Raw genomic sequence first — 17,837 nt, 5'->3', positions numbered from 1 at the left:
TACAGAACATTGTGAGCTGAAAATAATCTTCTTTATGTTCTCTGCTTACCGCATCAGGGTTTTTTTCCAAGATTCTGCTTCTGAATACAACTTTTTACGTACACACATATATATATATACACACACAGATAGAGATTATTTTTTCAATTAAAATAAATACATTCAGGTAATTTCTGCTTTATTTTAAGGCAAAATAATATTTTTTTTAATTACAAAAATTTCCATTGGTAACTTTTAAAATACTACATACCAGCAGCAAAAAATACTCTTCTAAGTGTTCTATTAAACTTACTGTACTTACTTTAGGTGGACTGAAGAATAAACATACTGGGCCATGACTTATGCAGCCAGTTTCATCGTGGCTGACTGCTTTTTTCCCCAGAGGCAGAGGGTGTACAGTAGGAGCTATGTAGGTAACTTCCATATGGATCACCCTGCTTTTGAAATCTCAGCCAGCATGTTTTTTCTTTATACACAATCAATTTTTCTAACTTCAAGTAGTGTTCAGTCACTTGTATTCTCATGATCTCTGCAGGACTGTTCTCTGGGTTGTTTCCTGTATGATGTCAGCTTCAATTCTTCCGTGTCTTGCTATTCCTTACTAAAAATTATAAAAATGCCATAGAGATAAAGAAATTATTTGTTTGTTCCTTTTCCTTGGTGCATGAAAATGTGCCCCGTAATATTTGAGTCATTTGTCTTACTGACCTTTGGACTCTTTACATAGCAACAAGTGCTTTTGTTTATTTGTTATATTCTACCTTGTACTTCTTATCACAGCCATAGCTCTGCCCACATATATCACCTTAATTTTAGTACAAGTCAGGGAATGCTAACAGTGCAGCAAATTATTTCTGAGCAGCAGTGCTGTCTGAAATACTAATACTGGTTTATTTCATCAGGACAAAAGACAAAGTCTTCAAAAATGGAATAAACATCTAAGCTTGTATTCAGACACACAAAGGCACTCTGTTTCAGAGGTGCTCAGGAGGTACAAGAGGTCACTGCACAGTGCTCATGAATCAGACTGCCTTACGGAAAGCCCAGTTATGTACTGATTTAGGGTATTAGGTTGAGAGTCTCGGTTTATATGTCCAGAGGTCACTGAAAGTAGAGCGGGCTTTTAGGTGCTCTAGTCCTTCTTCAGTAAAATAAATTTCTAGCAGAAGTTACTGTAAGGTTTGTAAAAGTCTCCTTGTAATCTTAATATTCCACATGTTATACAGCATGCTGATCTGCAGAACTCCTCTGAGATGTGTTTTTTAGATGAGAAATTTTAAGGAAGTTGATTAGTCTGAAGTTTTGAGGGATGCTATTTTATAATTCTACTTCTCCCTCCCATGCACTACCTGATTTGTCATCATGTAGCTACTTATATTGGCCAGCGCATTCTGTGTAGGTTTTTCTCTACTAAATTCTGTGAAATTCTTTCAAGCTTTTTTAGGCATCCCTTTGTTTTACTTCCCAGGGGGCAGGTAATGTATAAGCCAGCTCACTGCTTAACTAATGTCTCACAGATAGGGAGGGAGGGAAAAAACAGGGTAGGGAGAGTACGTCACATGAAGGAGGAGGGGAGCAAAGAAAAATGAGCTTTCTTAAACAAATCATGTGCAGAGGGACAGGCTGCCAGTGCTCAGGCAATCCTCAGCGGTGGCTCTGCTCTCTTCCCTGCTGGCCATGATGCAGGAAGAAGCTGGAGTCCTGAAGGAGGGCTTCCTTGTCAAACGGGTAAGTGCTCCGGTTCCCCTTCGTGTGGTTCTACTCAAATGCGGAAGCAACCCCTGAGCAGAGACTGGATCAAGCCAGGACTCATGGCAAGGCAACCCGTTGGGTGCTGGGTTTGAGGGGCTCCTGCCTTCTCCTGGGAAAGGAGCTCCTTCAGATTTGTGCGGATGCCTGCCAGGGGAGCTGCATGAACTGCAGGTGTTCACTACCCACCCTCAAGTTTCCCTGTGTTGGCATTTACCCAGAGGAAAGTGAATTAGCTATCAGGATTGCTCAGGTGTTAGAAAGCCAACATGTCTGCACCTCGCCACACCTCTGCAAAGAGCACATACGCGGCAGCAGCGGGAGCGACCATGGGAGGACTGAGAGAGGGGAGATGTTTTGACAGTCTCGTAAGATAGCTTGTGCCTTCTCTAGTGATCCAGCTGAGCAAGGTTTCCCATTTCATATGAGAGAATGGAGAATAGATTATCCTTTTTGAAGGGGCTCAGAGCAATGCAAACATAAAAATGCATTTGAAATAACTTCTTTCTTCCACAACCTCAAGCCAAAACGTGGTGAAAAGAGCCGAAAGATGGTGTCACAGATTTCAGCCTTCCCAATGTTTCTCCCCATAAGATCAAGTCAGTTACAGCTGGGACACAAGAAGGCAATTTAGGAAGTGACACAAACTGCTCTTAGTACCATGACCCTGTCTCAATGATTAATATGGTCCTTGATTTCATACAAAAAATGTGATTCAGAGGTTTGTTCAAAGCTTTGCCACGCCTTGGGAAATGCTTTTCTACAGTACGTGGCAGTGTTTCTGGTGCTAACACGAAGGTAATCCTGGTCAGGAGCTCTCCTGGCAGGGCTCCTAGCCAGTCAGGCAGCCAGTCACTGGCCACATGAAGCCATCCTCTATGTGGAGAAGGGGCTATTCCCCTTCCTCCCTTATGCAGAAAGGGCAGAGCAGTCCCAGCTCTTGGTCTCTTTTCTGAGCTGTAGTTGTATTTTTTGGCTCTTAAAGTGACTACTGAATTCAAGATGGGAAGCCAAGGCACCAAGTGCATGAGAGGAATAGGTTATCACAGCACACTAAACTGTGACTGCCAGCAGTCTGTACAACATCACTGAGACACACAGTTTGATAGGACAGACACCACAAAGAAAGCAACTAAGGGAACTGAGGGAGAAGGTCTCCAGGGATCCAGAGAGAAAAAAGGAGGAAGGGGTGGGATCAGGTAAAGAAAACAGAGCTTTCTTAAGGAGAGAGCAGAAGCCAGGAGATGATCTAAATGGATTATAAATTACTGAATTATGTATCATAATGCATTATAAATACAAAATCAATGTGTGGAAGTCAGATAAAGCAAAAAAAGTAAGGCAGCCTCTTGAAACAGCGAACATCTCCAAGAAGGAAAGAAAGGAGCCATAGCAAAGAACACGCAGGAAAAATGTCCAAGGGACTTTACAACACAGGATGCAAAGGGAAGGAGAACAAACCCAAATTAGATAAATTGTATTTAGTATAGACTAGAAGACGTTGGATCTAAAATGCCCTGGATTTTAGAGACTCATTACCCCACCTTTACTTGGAAATTGCTGAGTTTCCCCTTCATTCACAGATAATTAATGAGCTTCGACTCCTGCCACAACTGGACCTTACATTTTCCTTTATTCTATCCATGCCCACCCTCTACCAGGTGCCAGAGATTCTTCTACCCCATGCTTTGCCTGCTGACTGTAATATTCCACTGCCTGTAGAAACACAAGTCAGGTCCTCACACGGCAAAGCTGGACCTGACACCATCTGACAAGACTGAGCCTGCCAGTGCCAGCCCCCGCTGGTTTTGCTCATCCTTTAGCCAGACTAAAGAGAGCTGGGGGCTGTTTACAGAGAGGAAATAGGAGGTTTCGTATGTATTTTGATATAACTCAGGAGGCACTCAACAGCAGCCTTTATTCCGTCTTTTCTCGGTAAAAAACATATTTCTTTTGCAGGAAACAGTAGCACATGGAATGTTTTAGCCCAGGAGATTGGAGGCAGGTAGGATAGAAATTAACTACTTATTAGTAGTAAGAGGAGAGGTAAGGAAAAGCTAATTCATCAAGCAAAGCATTTGCAAAACCACTTGGCATCTAGAGTCACAACAAAATGAAGAAAAAAAAGACTTCCCCTAGGGTCACTGTAAAAGAGGAATTGGTTGTCAAGAGCCCTCACACATCTTGTATTTAGCCCTGTTCCTGCCTGTACTGTCAGCAGACAGGTGTGTACCTAAATGACAGCTCTTTATAATTCATGTGAGTTTTGCAAGAAACAATTCTTGCCATCAAAGAAGTTTTCCTTGCTGAAAAAAGAGCAAAGCACTTTTCTATTGCTCTGTGATTTTATAGTGATGGAGCTGTTCTATTTTGTTACTAAAAACGTGTATTTCAGGGAGAACAGGACTCATGGTGACTTTTTGTGTTTCTTTTCATACAGTTTCCTATTAGTTCATGGTATTTTCACAACAAAACAAAAAGAAGGGAAAAAAAAGAAAATATGGTAATTTCTCTGTGCTTGTGTTAAAGTTTGCTATGTGCATTTCTTCCTTTCTAGGGGCATGTTGTTCGTAACTGGAAAGTGAGATGGTTTGTTCTGCTTCAGGATAAGCTGCTGTATTACAAAATTGAAGGAGGCAAGAAGGAGCCTTCTCCAAAGGGCAGGATCCTTTTGGATGGCTGCACTATTACCTGTCCATGCCTGGAATATGAGAACAGACCGGTATGACTGAAAATACGTATCTCTTCTCAATGTCACTCACTTTCTAACTTCTCACTAGTCTTTTCCTCTCCTTCTGACTTCTTTGATTACTGCAACCATGCCACTGGGGTGCTTTCAGAATTTGGCCCAGCTAAAAGCAAGCTACCATTAGCAATGTAACCCAGACAGGCAATGAACCCCCTCTTTATGTCTTTGCTCTTCCCTGTGCCCAAATGTGAGTCACAGTCATTAACAAAAAAACCCCCCAAAAAAAAAAAAAATCACTATTCCTGTGCACACAGTTCATTGAAAAAAATGCAAATGCATCAGCCCAACAGTGTGCAGAGAGAGGATATGAACAGTTCAATAAAAGCTGAGGATGGGAAAAAGGGGAAACATTATCTATGGTAGTTGCCTTAAAACATAGCTGTATTCATGGAGTGCCCCCAGGCTGGCAGATCAGACTCCCTTTTCCTTCATCAATGGCACATTGCTGCTGTAGAAATTTTACAGCAAGAGGGCTCTGGAATGTAAAGTACCTCCTGCACTTCTCTGCTCGCCCATGGATAGTGGCAATACAGACTTCCTCTGCATGGGGCCAGAACGGAAATGACTGGAAGTTGCTGATTATTTCAGGACTTCTCATGGCAGAAAGAGCCTAGGGATGGTTTGTAGTTGTTGAGACCTGGATGTAAAAAGCTCCACAGTCAGCAGCACACTCCAGTAATCCATTCTGTGGTCTGCTCTCTTAAGTACTGCGACCTCCATGGATGTGAACCATGCTTGGAATTGAAAATCCAGGGATTTGAGGGGGATGGTAACAAAAACACACAAAAACCACCAAACCCAGAGTTGTGCCCACAATCCTTCTGAACAAGAATTGTCCTAAACTGCTCAGCTGGGATCAGACTTCTTTGTGTTTCTTTGGCCAGTGCTAAAAGAAGCAAAATGCAAGAGGAGGGAAATAGCTAAAACAATGTTATTGCTTTGCACTTCTTTCTCCACAGCTACTAATCAAACTAAAGACAAAAACCAATACAGACTATTTCCTTGAATGTTGCTCCAGGGAGGAGCGTGACTCCTGGGCTTTGGACATCACTGGAGCTATTCATGCTGGTCACCCAGTACAGGTACAAGAACTTCACAGAATGAAGAACTCTTTCAAACTGCTAGATAATATCAGCCTCCAGTAAGTGTATGCCATTTCTCCTTCTATTGCTCTAGTTCACAAAGCACCTGAGCTGATGGATGGGGAGGGTCAAGGGAAGCTCCACTCTGCACTGATCCACTCCCATGTGGCCAGGATGCTCTAAACTGGCTGCCCTGTCCTAGGTTTGCACATACTTTTGCCAGGGAATGCACATTTTCCTGACCATCATCTTTTGGGAGTATGTGGATTCTGCACCAACACCTCACTGCTGGCTTGGAGACCTCCCTAGTCAGCTGCAAATGTTCTCACTGGGGAGATGTATTACCTCAGAAGATGAATTATCAGGGAAAGACTGGGTAGTGACATTGTTCATGCCATGTTGGTGAGCTTTCAAAGCTGGTAGCTGGAATCCAGAGTAAGATTTCATGTTAAACTAGAGGAAATAGAGAACTGATTAGGAAATAGAAAAATTTCATTAATTTTATTTGTCTTGAGCAGGTAAATCAAGGCTGACTATAGATCAGTTTGAAGTACTTTAAATTGTAAAATACTTTGTGAGGCATCTTGTTTAGTGCTGCTGCTGGGAGAATGAAGTTTTCCTAGAACTTATTTAGGACAAATATTCTGGGGGAGTACCTAGAATGCTTCTCATCTTTATATGGGTAATTATGAGGACACCCCAGGAGCTGACAGAAGTACATGGCAATTTCTGCCTGTCTTTCTCATCTACTGATGTGCTGTACTCTCGCTTACAGTGACATAGTGGAGAGAATGTATGACAGCAATACTGGAATTAAACTGACCCGCAACTTGGATCAAGGCAACAGATATAAAGAGACCTTCACAGGTACACCTACTGCAGGCAAAGAGCCACCTCACATCTGACATGCCACACTGTAGAGGCAAGGGAGCTACTATCCTGTCTTTCAAAGTGGGATCAGTTGTGGCCCGGTGGTGCAGCCAAGCTCTCCAACACCTTTCTCTCTGGCTCTTTGGATATATGGAAGCGCTCATAGGACCCCACACAAGGACAACCTCACACTTCATTGACAGCCTTTGTGATGGTGTCAAAATGTTTTAGCAAGTGAAAACATGTGGCAGGAGACCATCTGCCTTGCCTCAGAAGAGCACACTGTGTTGGTATGAAAGCTGCCTTTCTTTCTGCAGGTTCTGCCCTGGTGGACTGGCTCATTTCCAATAACTTTGCTGTGTCACGATTCGAGGCTGTCACCTTGGCATCCATGCTGATGGATGAGAACTTCATCAGGCCTGTGGGAACCCGCAGCACTGAGGCCATGCGCTTCAGCGACCCCTCTGAGAAATTCCTTGATGACTCCACCGCACTGTACATGTTTGTAAGTGATGCAACTGCCAACAGAAGCATATCCTCTGCCCCCTGTCACATGCTTGATTTGAAACAGTGGTGAAGAGGACACACAGAGCTTGCAACCAAAGGCAAAATATGCAGGCTGAGAAAGTAAATATGCAGAAGGATCATCTCTAGGCTGTTAGTAGTACTAACACTGGCACATTTGCTGGAGGCAAGTAGCTACATGGTTATGGAGGGATCTACAAATTACATAATTGGGCATTAAAAGGGGTGTGTCCCTGGAGTGCAGTGCTGTGTCTGCATGTATCGGAGGCCATGCTGCAGTTCTGCTTCAACTCAGGGTCACAATGCATGTACACGTGCTTGTTAATCTTGGGACTACAAGGCTTAGCAGCAGAGCTATGGAGTAGAATTAGCTCAGGAAATATGGGCTAAAAACGGCTCAAGGAAAATAAAATGCAGAATTTTGTACTTAAAAGTGTGTTTAGATTAAAAAAAAAAAAATGAAACCATCTTTACCCTATCTGCAGGCTGAGAACAGTAAGAAAAGTACCAGTTCCAAGGAAGAGGTACAATTTAACATCTCTGAATTAAGCGGCACAATTGTGAAGCAAGGATTCTTAATGAAACAGGTAAGCACAGTCTTTGAACCTGCACTGGGAAACAGAAAAAATGACAGCTAGTAGGGTTTCTTAGAGAATAAATGTGATTTACACAAGCCAGGCTGAAGAGTGGTGGCCAGTAGAACTAGCTTGCCTGTCAGAACTACTACTAGAGATCATGCAGTGAAGAGGATCTAGTTTTAAAGAAGTGAGGTATGGAACCTGCTGCTTAGGCAAGATTAATTGGATATTCCGTGTATATTGAGTGTATACTGAAAGGTACAAAACAGTATCAGAAGCAAAAGTCCCACATAAACTCCAAATCATACCAGAGGCGTTACATTCACTTTGATGCAGAGCCACTGTTCCTCTGGTTTAACATATCCCGTCTGGGTAGTGTGAGCAGTGACGATTCTTTGCTGGCCGCAGACAAATTTCAAAGCTGAGTAGTTTGACTTTTCTATGAAGTGGATATTTACCTGTGGGCAGTCACTCTTGTACATGTGGGTGCTCTGGTGGTGGTGAAATCTGTTGGCAATAATTGTTTAAAGGATTGGTCTGCAAGATTTAATTTCTGACCCTTGCTGTGAACAAGATGAGAGGTAATCGTGCTGTTTCAAAGCATAACACAGCCAGCTGCAAATGGAACCCTACCTGCACTGTATGGCCACATTCCTACTCTGGAGCTTTGTACCCAGAGCTCTGACTTTGGTGTTGTGCAAACTGGATCACTGATGCTTCCCAACCCTCCGTTCTCCAGCTGCCAGCATGCCACAAGGGTTGGTGGGGCACTGGGGGATCCTCACAAGTTGGCAGGGCAGCCCCTCCATCACCATAGGACATGAGAGCTGTCCAGGAGCTTCTTCCCATGGTCAGCAGCAGCAAGGGGCAGCCCCCAGAACCTCAAAACCAGAGCTGCAAAAGGATCTGACATAATCCCTTCTGAGCAAACACAGTATGAGTTTTTAATCTGAGACCCATATTTAATATTAAAAGCAGAAATCAGGGATATATTCATTTGGTCCTGTCACTTTGCTTTCTTAGTTCTCAGCGCAGGGAAGGAAGAGAGGAAGGAATTATCCATGTGTGAAGAAGGAAGATAAGCAGAAAATTCTGGGAACTACTAAGATGTCAGGAAAGATTTTTCTCTGTTGGCTCCAAAAGCTCTTTTTTTGGTACATATTTATGTCTCTCCTACAGCCTGCAGGAAAATGGCCATTTCAGGAGGTGGTAACTTTAATTCTTCCATTTTGCAGGGGCACAAGAGGAAAAACTGGAAGGTGAGGAGATTTGTTTTGAGAGCTGATCCTGCTTTTTTGCACTACTATGACCCCACTAAGGTACGTGAGTGGGAAGTTAGCACCCCTAGAAATCCTCTTGAAGACCTAAATATTATAATGAAAATACAGTTATGCTGCAAATATTTCTCTCATACAGATCTCTTTCTGGGTTCCTCTGTCCATTTCCTGGAGAATTAGACCTCTCTGGCCTTACCCTAGGAGGTTGACCTTGTAGGATTTTGTATCTTGCATCTTCCATCCTGTCTTTTTCACAGTGAGATTCCTTTTCTTTAGCCAAGGGGTAGAAGTCTTTTTGTAATTGGTCTTTTGCTGCACCCACACAGTCTGGGACCATGGTCCTGCAGGGATTCTTCCTGGGATGTGATCTTTCTGGGCTGATATCCCACCACTTGAGGGTCATACTGGTACCGGGATTTTTTACATTCTTATTCTAACATTGAATAGGGTCTCCTTGATGACAAAGTATTTATAGGAATTTCTACTACTCAGTTTTAAACTTGCCCATGGAATAGTAGAATTTATTTTCATGGATATAACAATCAATATGAGCAACCCAGATGCATAGGGTACTACACTGCCTGTTCCTCTGTGGGTTTTTTTCCCACTGGAACTCATCCTTATCGTACTATAAACTCAAACTGCAGAACCTGAAGGCAAGAAACGAGCACCAGCCAACTAGCGAAAACAGTCAGATTTTTCCCATACAGTCTCACAAAAAGCAGCAAGCTAAAAACTTGCAGAAATATATATATAATATTCAATGTGTGTTGTTGATAAAACTATACATAAATTTGAAACGTGATTGCCTACCCTTGTGCTTTTAACTGATCTCCCCCATGCCCAGCTACATCAGATAAACATCTACGACTAAAACAATATAGTAATGCTTTTAATTATATGTTCTAATTGACTTCTTTTGTGACATGGATGTGTCATACGTGGAAGGACTGGCATTACATCCCCAACTTCCTAAAAATAATGTATGTGCTCTGAGAAGTTATTCTAATGATATTTTCTAGCTAAGTCTTGTTTCCCTTTTCTTTGCAGGAAGAAAACAAGCCAGTCGGTGGATTCTCCCTCCGAGGCTGTCTTGTCTCAGCTCTAGAGGACAACGGAGTCCCAGCAGGTAAGCACGAGCCTCTAAACTTTTTTACATATATATTTGTGATACAGCAATACAGTCTTTAGGTATTGTCATTGTGTATGGCTGTTTGTACACACAAGTGTGCTGGCCCTTCATTTCCCTTCACAAGCAGGAGAAGAGGCATGTCACAAATCCCTGTGCTGCTGGGTTGTCCACACCAAAGGGGACTTTTTTTAGCATTATTTCCACATACTTTGGGCGTTTCCAAGGTTTTATGGGCTTTTGATGGGCTTTTCTTAGTTATATGACCTCTGAGACAGTCCTAAGACACTGATTAATATTTCAGAGTTAACAAACAAAGAGGAAACACCTTCATTCTGGATGTTGTTTAACTCAAAGTTTTGAGGCATCCTCTGATGCCATCGCTTTTCTGCATGTCCTCTCTGCTTATGCTATTACCTCTTCCTTTTTGATCTGCTAGAATCCAAATGTAGGGGAGACATAAACACAGCAATACAAAAAACAGTTCTGCAAGAGCATATGCTTAGCTTAGGCAGTTGTCTAAAACCTTGGCCTCGCAGATGAGTGTTTCTGCTGTGAAAGCAATTTATTTTATGAGAGCAAGAACAATATGAGGATCTCAAATACTGAACATCTTTTAAAGAGAAGGTCTAAAAAAGCTTTGGTCTGGAGCAGGGGGACATGATAGACAATAGATTTCCCTGCTAGGAGGAACCCAAATATGGGCAGGAGCAAATCTATCTACTGTACAAACTGGTAGGGAGTTCATCCCTCCAGTGTATAACTCGAGTAATAGTCTCCATCTAAAGAGAGACTACTATACATATGTTGCCTAGTGCACAGTAGTTCATACAATCTATGGCAGGAACGTCTGTACTATATCTATTTTCATGGAATCACAGAATCATCAAATGGTTGGGGTTGGAAGGACCCCAGCAATCATCTTGTTCCAACTCCCCTGCCACGGACAAGGTCATCTTCCTCTAAAGCAGTTTGCTCAAAGCCCTATGCAACCTGGCCTTGAACACTTCCAGGGATTTTGCAGAAAGAAATCAAAGATGCAAGAGCTTTAGAGGTCTTATCCATAACAAAAAGAAAAGATTTGATTGCTTAATTCACTAAGTTTAAATTCTTCCCTATGAAACTTCATATTTTCCAGAAAACCTTTCTCTGTGTACTGTCCTGATTTTTTTTTTCTCTGCAGGAGTGAAGGGCAATGTGCAAGGCAATCTCTTCAAAATCATCACCAAAAATGACATTCATTATTATATCCAGGCCAGCTCCAAGGCTGAGCGAGTGCAGTGGATTGAGGCAATCAAACCACTGACATGAGTAACGTGGACTCCATGCCAAATGACAAATCACATTTGTGACCAAGTTTTCTGCTCTCATTTTCTGGGAGTATTGTTATCCCCTTGATAGTCTATTTCTGTTATTTGAATTATCATAACACTTAGCAATTCCTGGTAGACCAGCATCCTAGGTGTCTTAAAGTCATATAGACTCAGAATAATTCTCCACCAAGAATTTACCATCTAACAAAGAGACAAAAGACAATAGGTGGATACAGACAAATGGGGCTTTACAATGAAATGATGAGATACAATATTCCAAGATAGAAGAAAAGAATCTTTTGTACAAATATTCAGTTTATACCTGACAGATCCACATTGTGCTTTATCTTAAAGCAGAAATATCTTGCTCATTTCCCCTCTATAAAGGAGCTCATAAATTAATAAGTTAAGACTGAAACATCAAAGTCATGAAAGGTGCTGATGTCGGAGGCTGCCTTTCTTGGTATACCACACGAATCTTGTGCTAAGCCACAGTCCAGCTGCCAGGATAATCAGTGCTGCAAAACAAACAAGGGATCTGTCTGTCCATCCATCTGCTTTACTGTTTGGCTTTCTGTTAGACTTGAAAAACCCAAAGCATCTTCCTCTCCACTATATAGATTGCTCTTGTGCTGGTAATGATACCAGAGCAGTACAAGATCCTGAGTATCAAATCAGACCAGTAGCAGTTCCAGACAATTGCTGCTACTGAATATATGGGAAGAAATCACTCAGCTATAAAAGTGAGACTTTTCCTTTGATTATCATCATAAGTTCATTTATGTTGGAGAACCATTTGGACTGAGAATTACAGTAGCAGATATGGCTATTGCTTTTTCTATCTTAGGTCATTAGTTCTTCCATTATTTGTCTACTAAACTTGTCTTTGATATCATTAAATACTAAAAAAAACAAACCCCAAAACCAGTGCATTTGAATATCCTGTGCTCTTTAGAGATAGGATTTTTCTCAGAGGACAGTTTGAGTATATGAAAAATAATGGTTTCATTCACTGTAATTTTAGATTTATACATAAACTGAGACACCAGAGGGTAAAATGGAATGTAGGACACCTGATATACTATTTTCATAAAATTCCTAGTTTTATCTTAGTACCTGTATCTGACAGCCAAACTCTTCAGAGCCTTCAAAAGCCCTCTGAAGACAACATGCTATATCTTCCCTGAAGTCACAGAGGAATTTGATAGCTCTCTGTCCACAGTTCCATCTCTTTGCAGATTTTACGTTCTCCAAGTTGTGTACTAAAAAAAGTCTCATCACCAAAGGCAGCATATGATATATGCTTATATATTTATTAGAATAGCCATGTATGTAGGACTTTCTTCAAAAGCTACAGCAATAAAATAACAGCACAATGCTTACATGTGTTCAAATATTTAACAGAGTTTATTTCAAGAAGTTTGCCAGCAAAGATGCAGTTTTAATTAGATACAAAAGTGGGCAATGCAGTTTCAGCTACAGACACATTTCCTAGACCTGGTCCAGAGAAGACTGAAATCCACAGCTGTTGAAACCCTTCAGCTCAGGAAAAGCTACCTGGAAGAGGCAGGGATGTTGATAAGGAATTTATTACTCTGTACTCGGAAGCCCAAATGGCTTTGTGTTGATTGAGCAGAGCTTCCAGAAAAAGCAATTCCCTCCTGACAATGTGAGCCTTGCTGGGGACCATCAGATTTCCTTATTGACTTACAAGAAAATCTCCTGCTTCTCTTTTCTCAGTCCCATTACCTGCATAATGCCCAGTTCTAGTCACAAGGCTAGCAGCCACCTCACTGCAGAGGACTGAGCTCTGTCACCTGGCATGCATGGGAGGTTAAGGAATCATAAGGATGTGACATACTGCACAGCATCACAAATCTTGCAGTTTGGGAGGCCAAAAGTGTATCTCAGCAACAAGTCTCAGATTTACCCAGACTAGCCATAGCTCTGCAATTGCTGACTGTGTATGAGAAAAAAAAGCTTATATCTCAAACACATCAGCAAATTAAAAAAATATAGTTCCCACTCTCCAGAATCATCCAGAGGAAAGAGATAGAACATTTCTCAGACAAGAAAAAGTACATTTTCCTCTGTTCCCTGGTGATATTGAGGTCTCCTCTTTTCAAGCCACTTTGGTAAGCTTGATGTCCCCTGAGATCTGCAAAACTTTAACCAAGTTCAGAGGCTGAATGCGGTGAGTGAAGTCACAGAGCTGCCGTCCATCAAGCAGGACTCGTATTTGCTGGTGTTCACATAAGAGCTCCATCTGCAATGGAAAATGACAGGGGAGGGTGTTAGAGGTCAGCAGCAGGGTTGATTTCACCAGCATGGACTTCTCCAATTGTTATGGGGAGAGCAAAGTACAGCGTCTACCATTTCTTCTGAAATCCCCTAATAAATAACCTACCCTCTGCTGAGATGATACTGCAAAGCTCCTTGCAGGGAGTACTCTCACTAAGATTAGAGAAAGGAATGCATCTCTCCCATCAGGGCTTGAACTGTTGCTGTTTGTGCCATACTAGACTAACCTGGCAATGTCAGTAGTTAGCTATTTTTGGTCACATAGCCTTCAGCCTTTCTCCCCTCCTTTTCTCTACTCTATTCATAGTACCAAAAAATTACCTTGAACGTATCGCCTGCTGTAAATGGAAAGTAGGGAATAGTCTTCTCTTCTTTTCCCCATTTCCCACCAATTCGTGCATTTCGGGTGATGGATTTCTCACTGAAGTTAACTGTAAATAACAGCCCAACATCTTTGTTTGCATCCACTGGATCACAGAGCAGAGTCACCGAAAAACTGAAAAAAACCCAGTTAAATGACTGGAACTTTCAGAAATGTTAAAGGACATGGTGAACATGACATGCTTTTAAAGACTACAGACAGCTGTTGATTTCATGTCAGACTGGCTTTTAAATGATGTTGATTCCAACCCCCAGCAGACAACCAAGATGCAGGTTGAGAATTGCACCTCTTCCTGGAGGAGAAATGCCACTTGTGTGCTCCCTTCCAGTTCACATTAGATAAGGGCAAGGAGTAGAAAATCCTGTCAGGGCAGCCAGAAAGGTCAAAGAGGAAACTCCTCCTTGACCTTTAATCTAAGTGCAGGAAAACTAAGTAAAGCCATAAATTATTAACCTGTTTGATTTTCTTCCTCCAAAGAGCACAGACCTCCAAGAAAGCTTCTGAATTTAGAAAATAGGTAGGAGCGTGTATGACATGGTGAAGCCCCCACCAGTACCTTCACCTACCTCTTTGGGTTGGAGTGTACAATGCCTATGACTGTGAGTTTCATGGCTGGTCTCAGGCCACCTTTAATTTCACCAACATACTGCTCCACCTGCAGGGAAGAGTGAAAAAAAATGACTGCAGTGGGCGATGCAGGTAAAGAAGTTTTAGCGGCTGCTTTGGTCACCTGATATACATTGGGTTTCTTTTTACATATACAAAAGAACTCAAAAATGTTTCTGGCCTGAAGTACTTCTTGCACTCTCAGTATAAATTCTGTATTCTGGTATCTGAGGGAAGCAAGAGGGCTGCCATAACTGAGTGCCTGGTGACAAGGCACTGGCTGCCTGACAGGACTGACGGCCCCCCTGGGCAGCATCCGACCAAAACTGCTGCCACCAAGGGGAGTGTTTGCTGTCCTTGCTCTACCTGAGTGACCTGTGTGACAGAGGCTCCTGGAGGCCCAGCTCTGGAAACAGCCAGCACTGCCTTCAGGTGACTGATGCCACTCTCCAAGACCAGAGCAGGTACTGCAGGAACTGTGGTGGCCCACGTGTCTCACGAGGGACGGGCCCCAGATGGCTGGTACACCTGGGATGAGATGGCAATGGCTGCTATGGTCTGATGACACAATAAAACTCGTTGCAGTGCTCCATGCAGCAGATGAAAAGCATTGTGGCAGCATGATGCAGAGCACAGACTGCATGAACTTAGTGTGCCAGCTCGAATTCGTTACCAGATTTTGGTGGGCTAACTTGGCACCAGCAGGCTTTACACCGGGCCAGGCAGCCTCTGTGCTCCACCATAAAAGTGCAAACCCAACAGAGATGCTGCTCTGCCGCTGCATGTTCACCACACCCTCACAGGTGACTGAAAATCACACTCTTTCTAAGGCTTCTTGGTGGATCTACTTTTGTTCTTTTCACAGAGACCTGTAGCTGCAAACTCCACCCAAAGATCTGAGCTACAGTCATTTTTTACAAGTAATTCTCTAACAGCTTTGATGGTCAGTGGAGGAAATAATACAGGCCATAGCTGCCATGGAAATATTAAAGAGAGAGCTTGGAAACAAGTGATAGGGAAGTTTTGAGACTTCAGTTTCAGAAATGGCTTTAAAATGTAAATGTCAGAATACCACACTGAAGCATGTAATCACTCCTTATGCAGATTCACTTAGAAAGAAGCTGCTAAAAAACACTGAACGTTATTAGCAACTTGCGTAACATTGATAATATTCCAAGGCAATGCACAACAGACCCTGTTTTAGATAAAAAGAGCTTTATCGTTCCAGTTTTCTAAGGTAAAAATTCAGACAGTTTTGCTAGAAGAGCTGCACAACATGCACACATAAATTCAAGACAAAAAAAGTCTTGCCTATACCTCATTTCCTAATTTCAATATACTAGTTGTATCTTCTGCTAAGATGACCTTATGCAATTTATTTTCCCGCTTTGATATTTACGTCCAGCTACTTTTACAGCTTCACAGATATATTAATAAACCTCTAATTCCTAACAAGAACAATATTGGAAGAAATTAATTAAAAAGTACCTTTAAAAATGACAGTACTACTGCTGATTGTTAATAATGTACATTTACCCTTGCAGAAGTGGGCAGGTGACTCCTGCGGGTATGTTTTGAACTTTGTAAAAAAAAGAAAAGCATCAAGCACCTGACATGTCTAACACAAGGAAGGAGTCTGCCTGTAGGGAGATACTTCAAATTGGATAAATCAATTAGAGTGGGTAATAAGCATAAAAGATCCCAGGATAAATGAAGTCCATCCTCTTACAGTTTCCATGTCCCACTAAAGCTCCTTCCTTGCCTAGAGAAAAGATACAAAATAATACCTCAGACTGAAAGTATAGGTTGAGAAATTGCTTGTGCAGAGCTGTGCCATAGCAAGCACCATCATTAAAGGCACAGGGTATCAGAACTCAATAGATTGAACGACAACGACATGGTCTCATAAGTTACAGCTCATCTGGCATGGCCGGAGAAAGTTCAGAGGCATGACTGCCCACACACCATTTATCTGGTGATGTGGAGTTGACAGTACAGGTGAAAAATACTCAGGAGCCGTAGGAGGTAATGATACAAACTCCTGCAGCATCTTATGCGGTTTATTGGTGGGTCCCAGCATATGCACATGGACATAGCTCCCTTCCCGTATTTTCCGTTCAGGAGCCCTGGGGACTCGCTCGGTCACTTACTTTGGCACACCTCTCCTCTGTCATGACCGCTCTGCCTCTTACACTTGCCTCGCCGCAGCACTCCACGGAGGAGTTTTTGTTTTGTGCGTCAGGACAAAAGCAAACAAAAAGCCGGAATAAAGGGAGGATGCTGGGGGGGGTCTTATCTCTGCCAAACACCGGCTGGACACCACCCAGCCCAGCAGCTGAGTCACGGCCCTCTGCACCTCGTCCCGCTGGGGGAGCTCACAAATAACGGGGTGAGAGGGCAGGGGGGCCCGGCCGCCCCACACAGGAGCGCCTGGCCAGCCATGGCTGGAGCTGTGTCTCCACCTGTACCTACACGTTTTTACACAACTATTTAAAATTCTGTGTGTGTGTGTGTGTGCATAACATACTGTATTTGTATATGTAATACATATAAACCCCAAGTCATTTATTTATTGATACCAGTTCTGTCTTCTCTCAAATGAGCTAAAAATAATAATAATAAAAATATATACAGAACTTGTAGAGCTATATATACACCTATATATAGATGTATACATCTATACAGGTCTAGGTGGGTACATCGTATATAAACACCTATATATGGGTGTATACACCCATATGGGGGTATACACCCATATATACCTGTAGGTATATACACCTATATATGTGTATAGGTATATATATGTATAGGTGTATATATGTGGGTATAGATATGCGTGTGTGTATATATATATATATGTATATATATATGTATATATATATACCAGAGTGAAGTATACATACAGTATACCTACACGGTTATGCAGCTATACAAGGGATAAATGTACGCGCCGAGAGGTGTATATACCCCTGTATGCGCACCTCTCTCTCTGTGTCGGTGTGTACAGTTGTACACACGTACACAGAAGTGTACATCCCCACACACATCTCCCCACGACGGAGGACGCACAGCAACCCCGACGGCCCCCCTCCCTCACGGATCCCCGCGTCCCAACCCTGGGGCGGAGCTTCGGGGGGGAGCCAATCAGAGGTCAGGCGAGGCCGAGCCCGGGCGGAGCTGGCGCATGGACGGTGGGCGGGGAGGGGCGGGGTTAGCGGGAAGGGCGGGGCTGGCGCTGCCCGGGCTCCCGCGGCGGCGTCAGGCGCCCCAAAGAAA

General features: G+C 42.7%; 2 protein-coding genes across 3 annotated transcripts; one reads left to right on the top strand and one right to left on the bottom strand.

Moving 5' to 3' along the window:
* The first annotated feature begins 1,629 nt into the window (after nt 1-1,629).
* PLEK2 (pleckstrin 2) lies at nt 1,630-12,175 on the top strand. Its single transcript, XM_008927076.2, has 9 exons — nt 1,630-1,728; nt 4,307-4,471; nt 5,458-5,639; nt 6,356-6,447; nt 6,768-6,955; nt 7,461-7,562; nt 8,789-8,872; nt 9,881-9,959; nt 11,143-12,175. The coding sequence occupies exons 1-9, from the start codon at nt 1,678-1,680 to the stop codon at nt 11,268-11,270; spliced, it is 1,071 nt and encodes a 356-aa protein (XP_008925324.2). The 5' UTR covers nt 1,630-1,677; the 3' UTR covers nt 11,271-12,175.
* A 485-nt stretch (nt 12,176-12,660) lies between these two features.
* On the bottom strand, nt 12,661-17,596 carry LOC103760542 (galectin-related protein A). 2 transcript variants are annotated; one of them, XM_018083042.1, is made up of 4 exons: nt 17,543-17,596; nt 14,522-14,610; nt 13,895-14,069; nt 12,661-13,538 (listed from the first exon to the last, which is right to left on the bottom strand). In XM_018083042.1, the coding sequence occupies exons 1-4, from the start codon at nt 17,594-17,596 to the stop codon at nt 13,395-13,397; spliced, it is 462 nt and encodes a 153-aa protein (XP_017938531.1). In that variant the 3' UTR covers nt 12,661-13,394. The 2 variants fall into 2 exon arrangements, with proteins under 2 accessions (XP_017938531.1, XP_008925313.1); XM_008927065.3 differs by lacking the exon at nt 17,543-17,596 and adding an exon at nt 16,712-16,807.
* Between the last annotated feature and the right edge of the window lie 241 nt (nt 17,597-17,837).

Source organism: Manacus vitellinus, unplaced genomic scaffold (assembly GCF_001715985.3).
Source record: "Manacus vitellinus isolate BGI_N305 unplaced genomic scaffold, ASM171598v3 scaffold_6_pilon, whole genome shotgun sequence".
NCBI classification, from domain to species: domain Eukaryota; kingdom Metazoa; phylum Chordata; class Aves; order Passeriformes; family Pipridae; genus Manacus; species Manacus vitellinus.
Note: the sequence above shows the minus strand (reverse complement) of the source record. Positions and strands in the feature narration are given on the sequence as shown.

Bases quoted from the DNA above. Each gene is read 5' to 3' on its own strand.
- PLEK2 (XM_008927076.2), top strand. From the start codon at position 1,678: ATGATGCAGGAAGAAGCTGGAGTCCTGAAGGAGGGCTTCCTTGTCAAA. The intron at 1,729-4,306 runs GTAAGTGCTCCG...CTTCCTTTCTAG, and splicing joins AGGGCTTCCTTGTCAAACGG to GGGCATGTTGTTCGTAACTG. The intron at 4,472-5,457 runs GTATGACTGAAA...CTTTCTCCACAG, and splicing joins TGGAATATGAGAACAGACCG to CTACTAATCAAACTAAAGAC.
- LOC103760542 (XM_018083042.1), bottom strand. From the start codon at position 17,596: ATGTACACTTCTGTGTACGTGTGTACAACTGTACACACCGACACAGAG. The intron at 14,611-17,542 runs GTGCGCATACAG...TCTTCCCTGCAG, and splicing joins ACACCGACACAGAGAGAGAG to GTGGAGCAGTATGTTGGTGA. The intron at 14,070-14,521 runs GTAGGTGAAGGT...GGTTTTTTTCAG, and splicing joins GTACACTCCAACCCAAAGAG to TTTTTCGGTGACTCTGCTCT.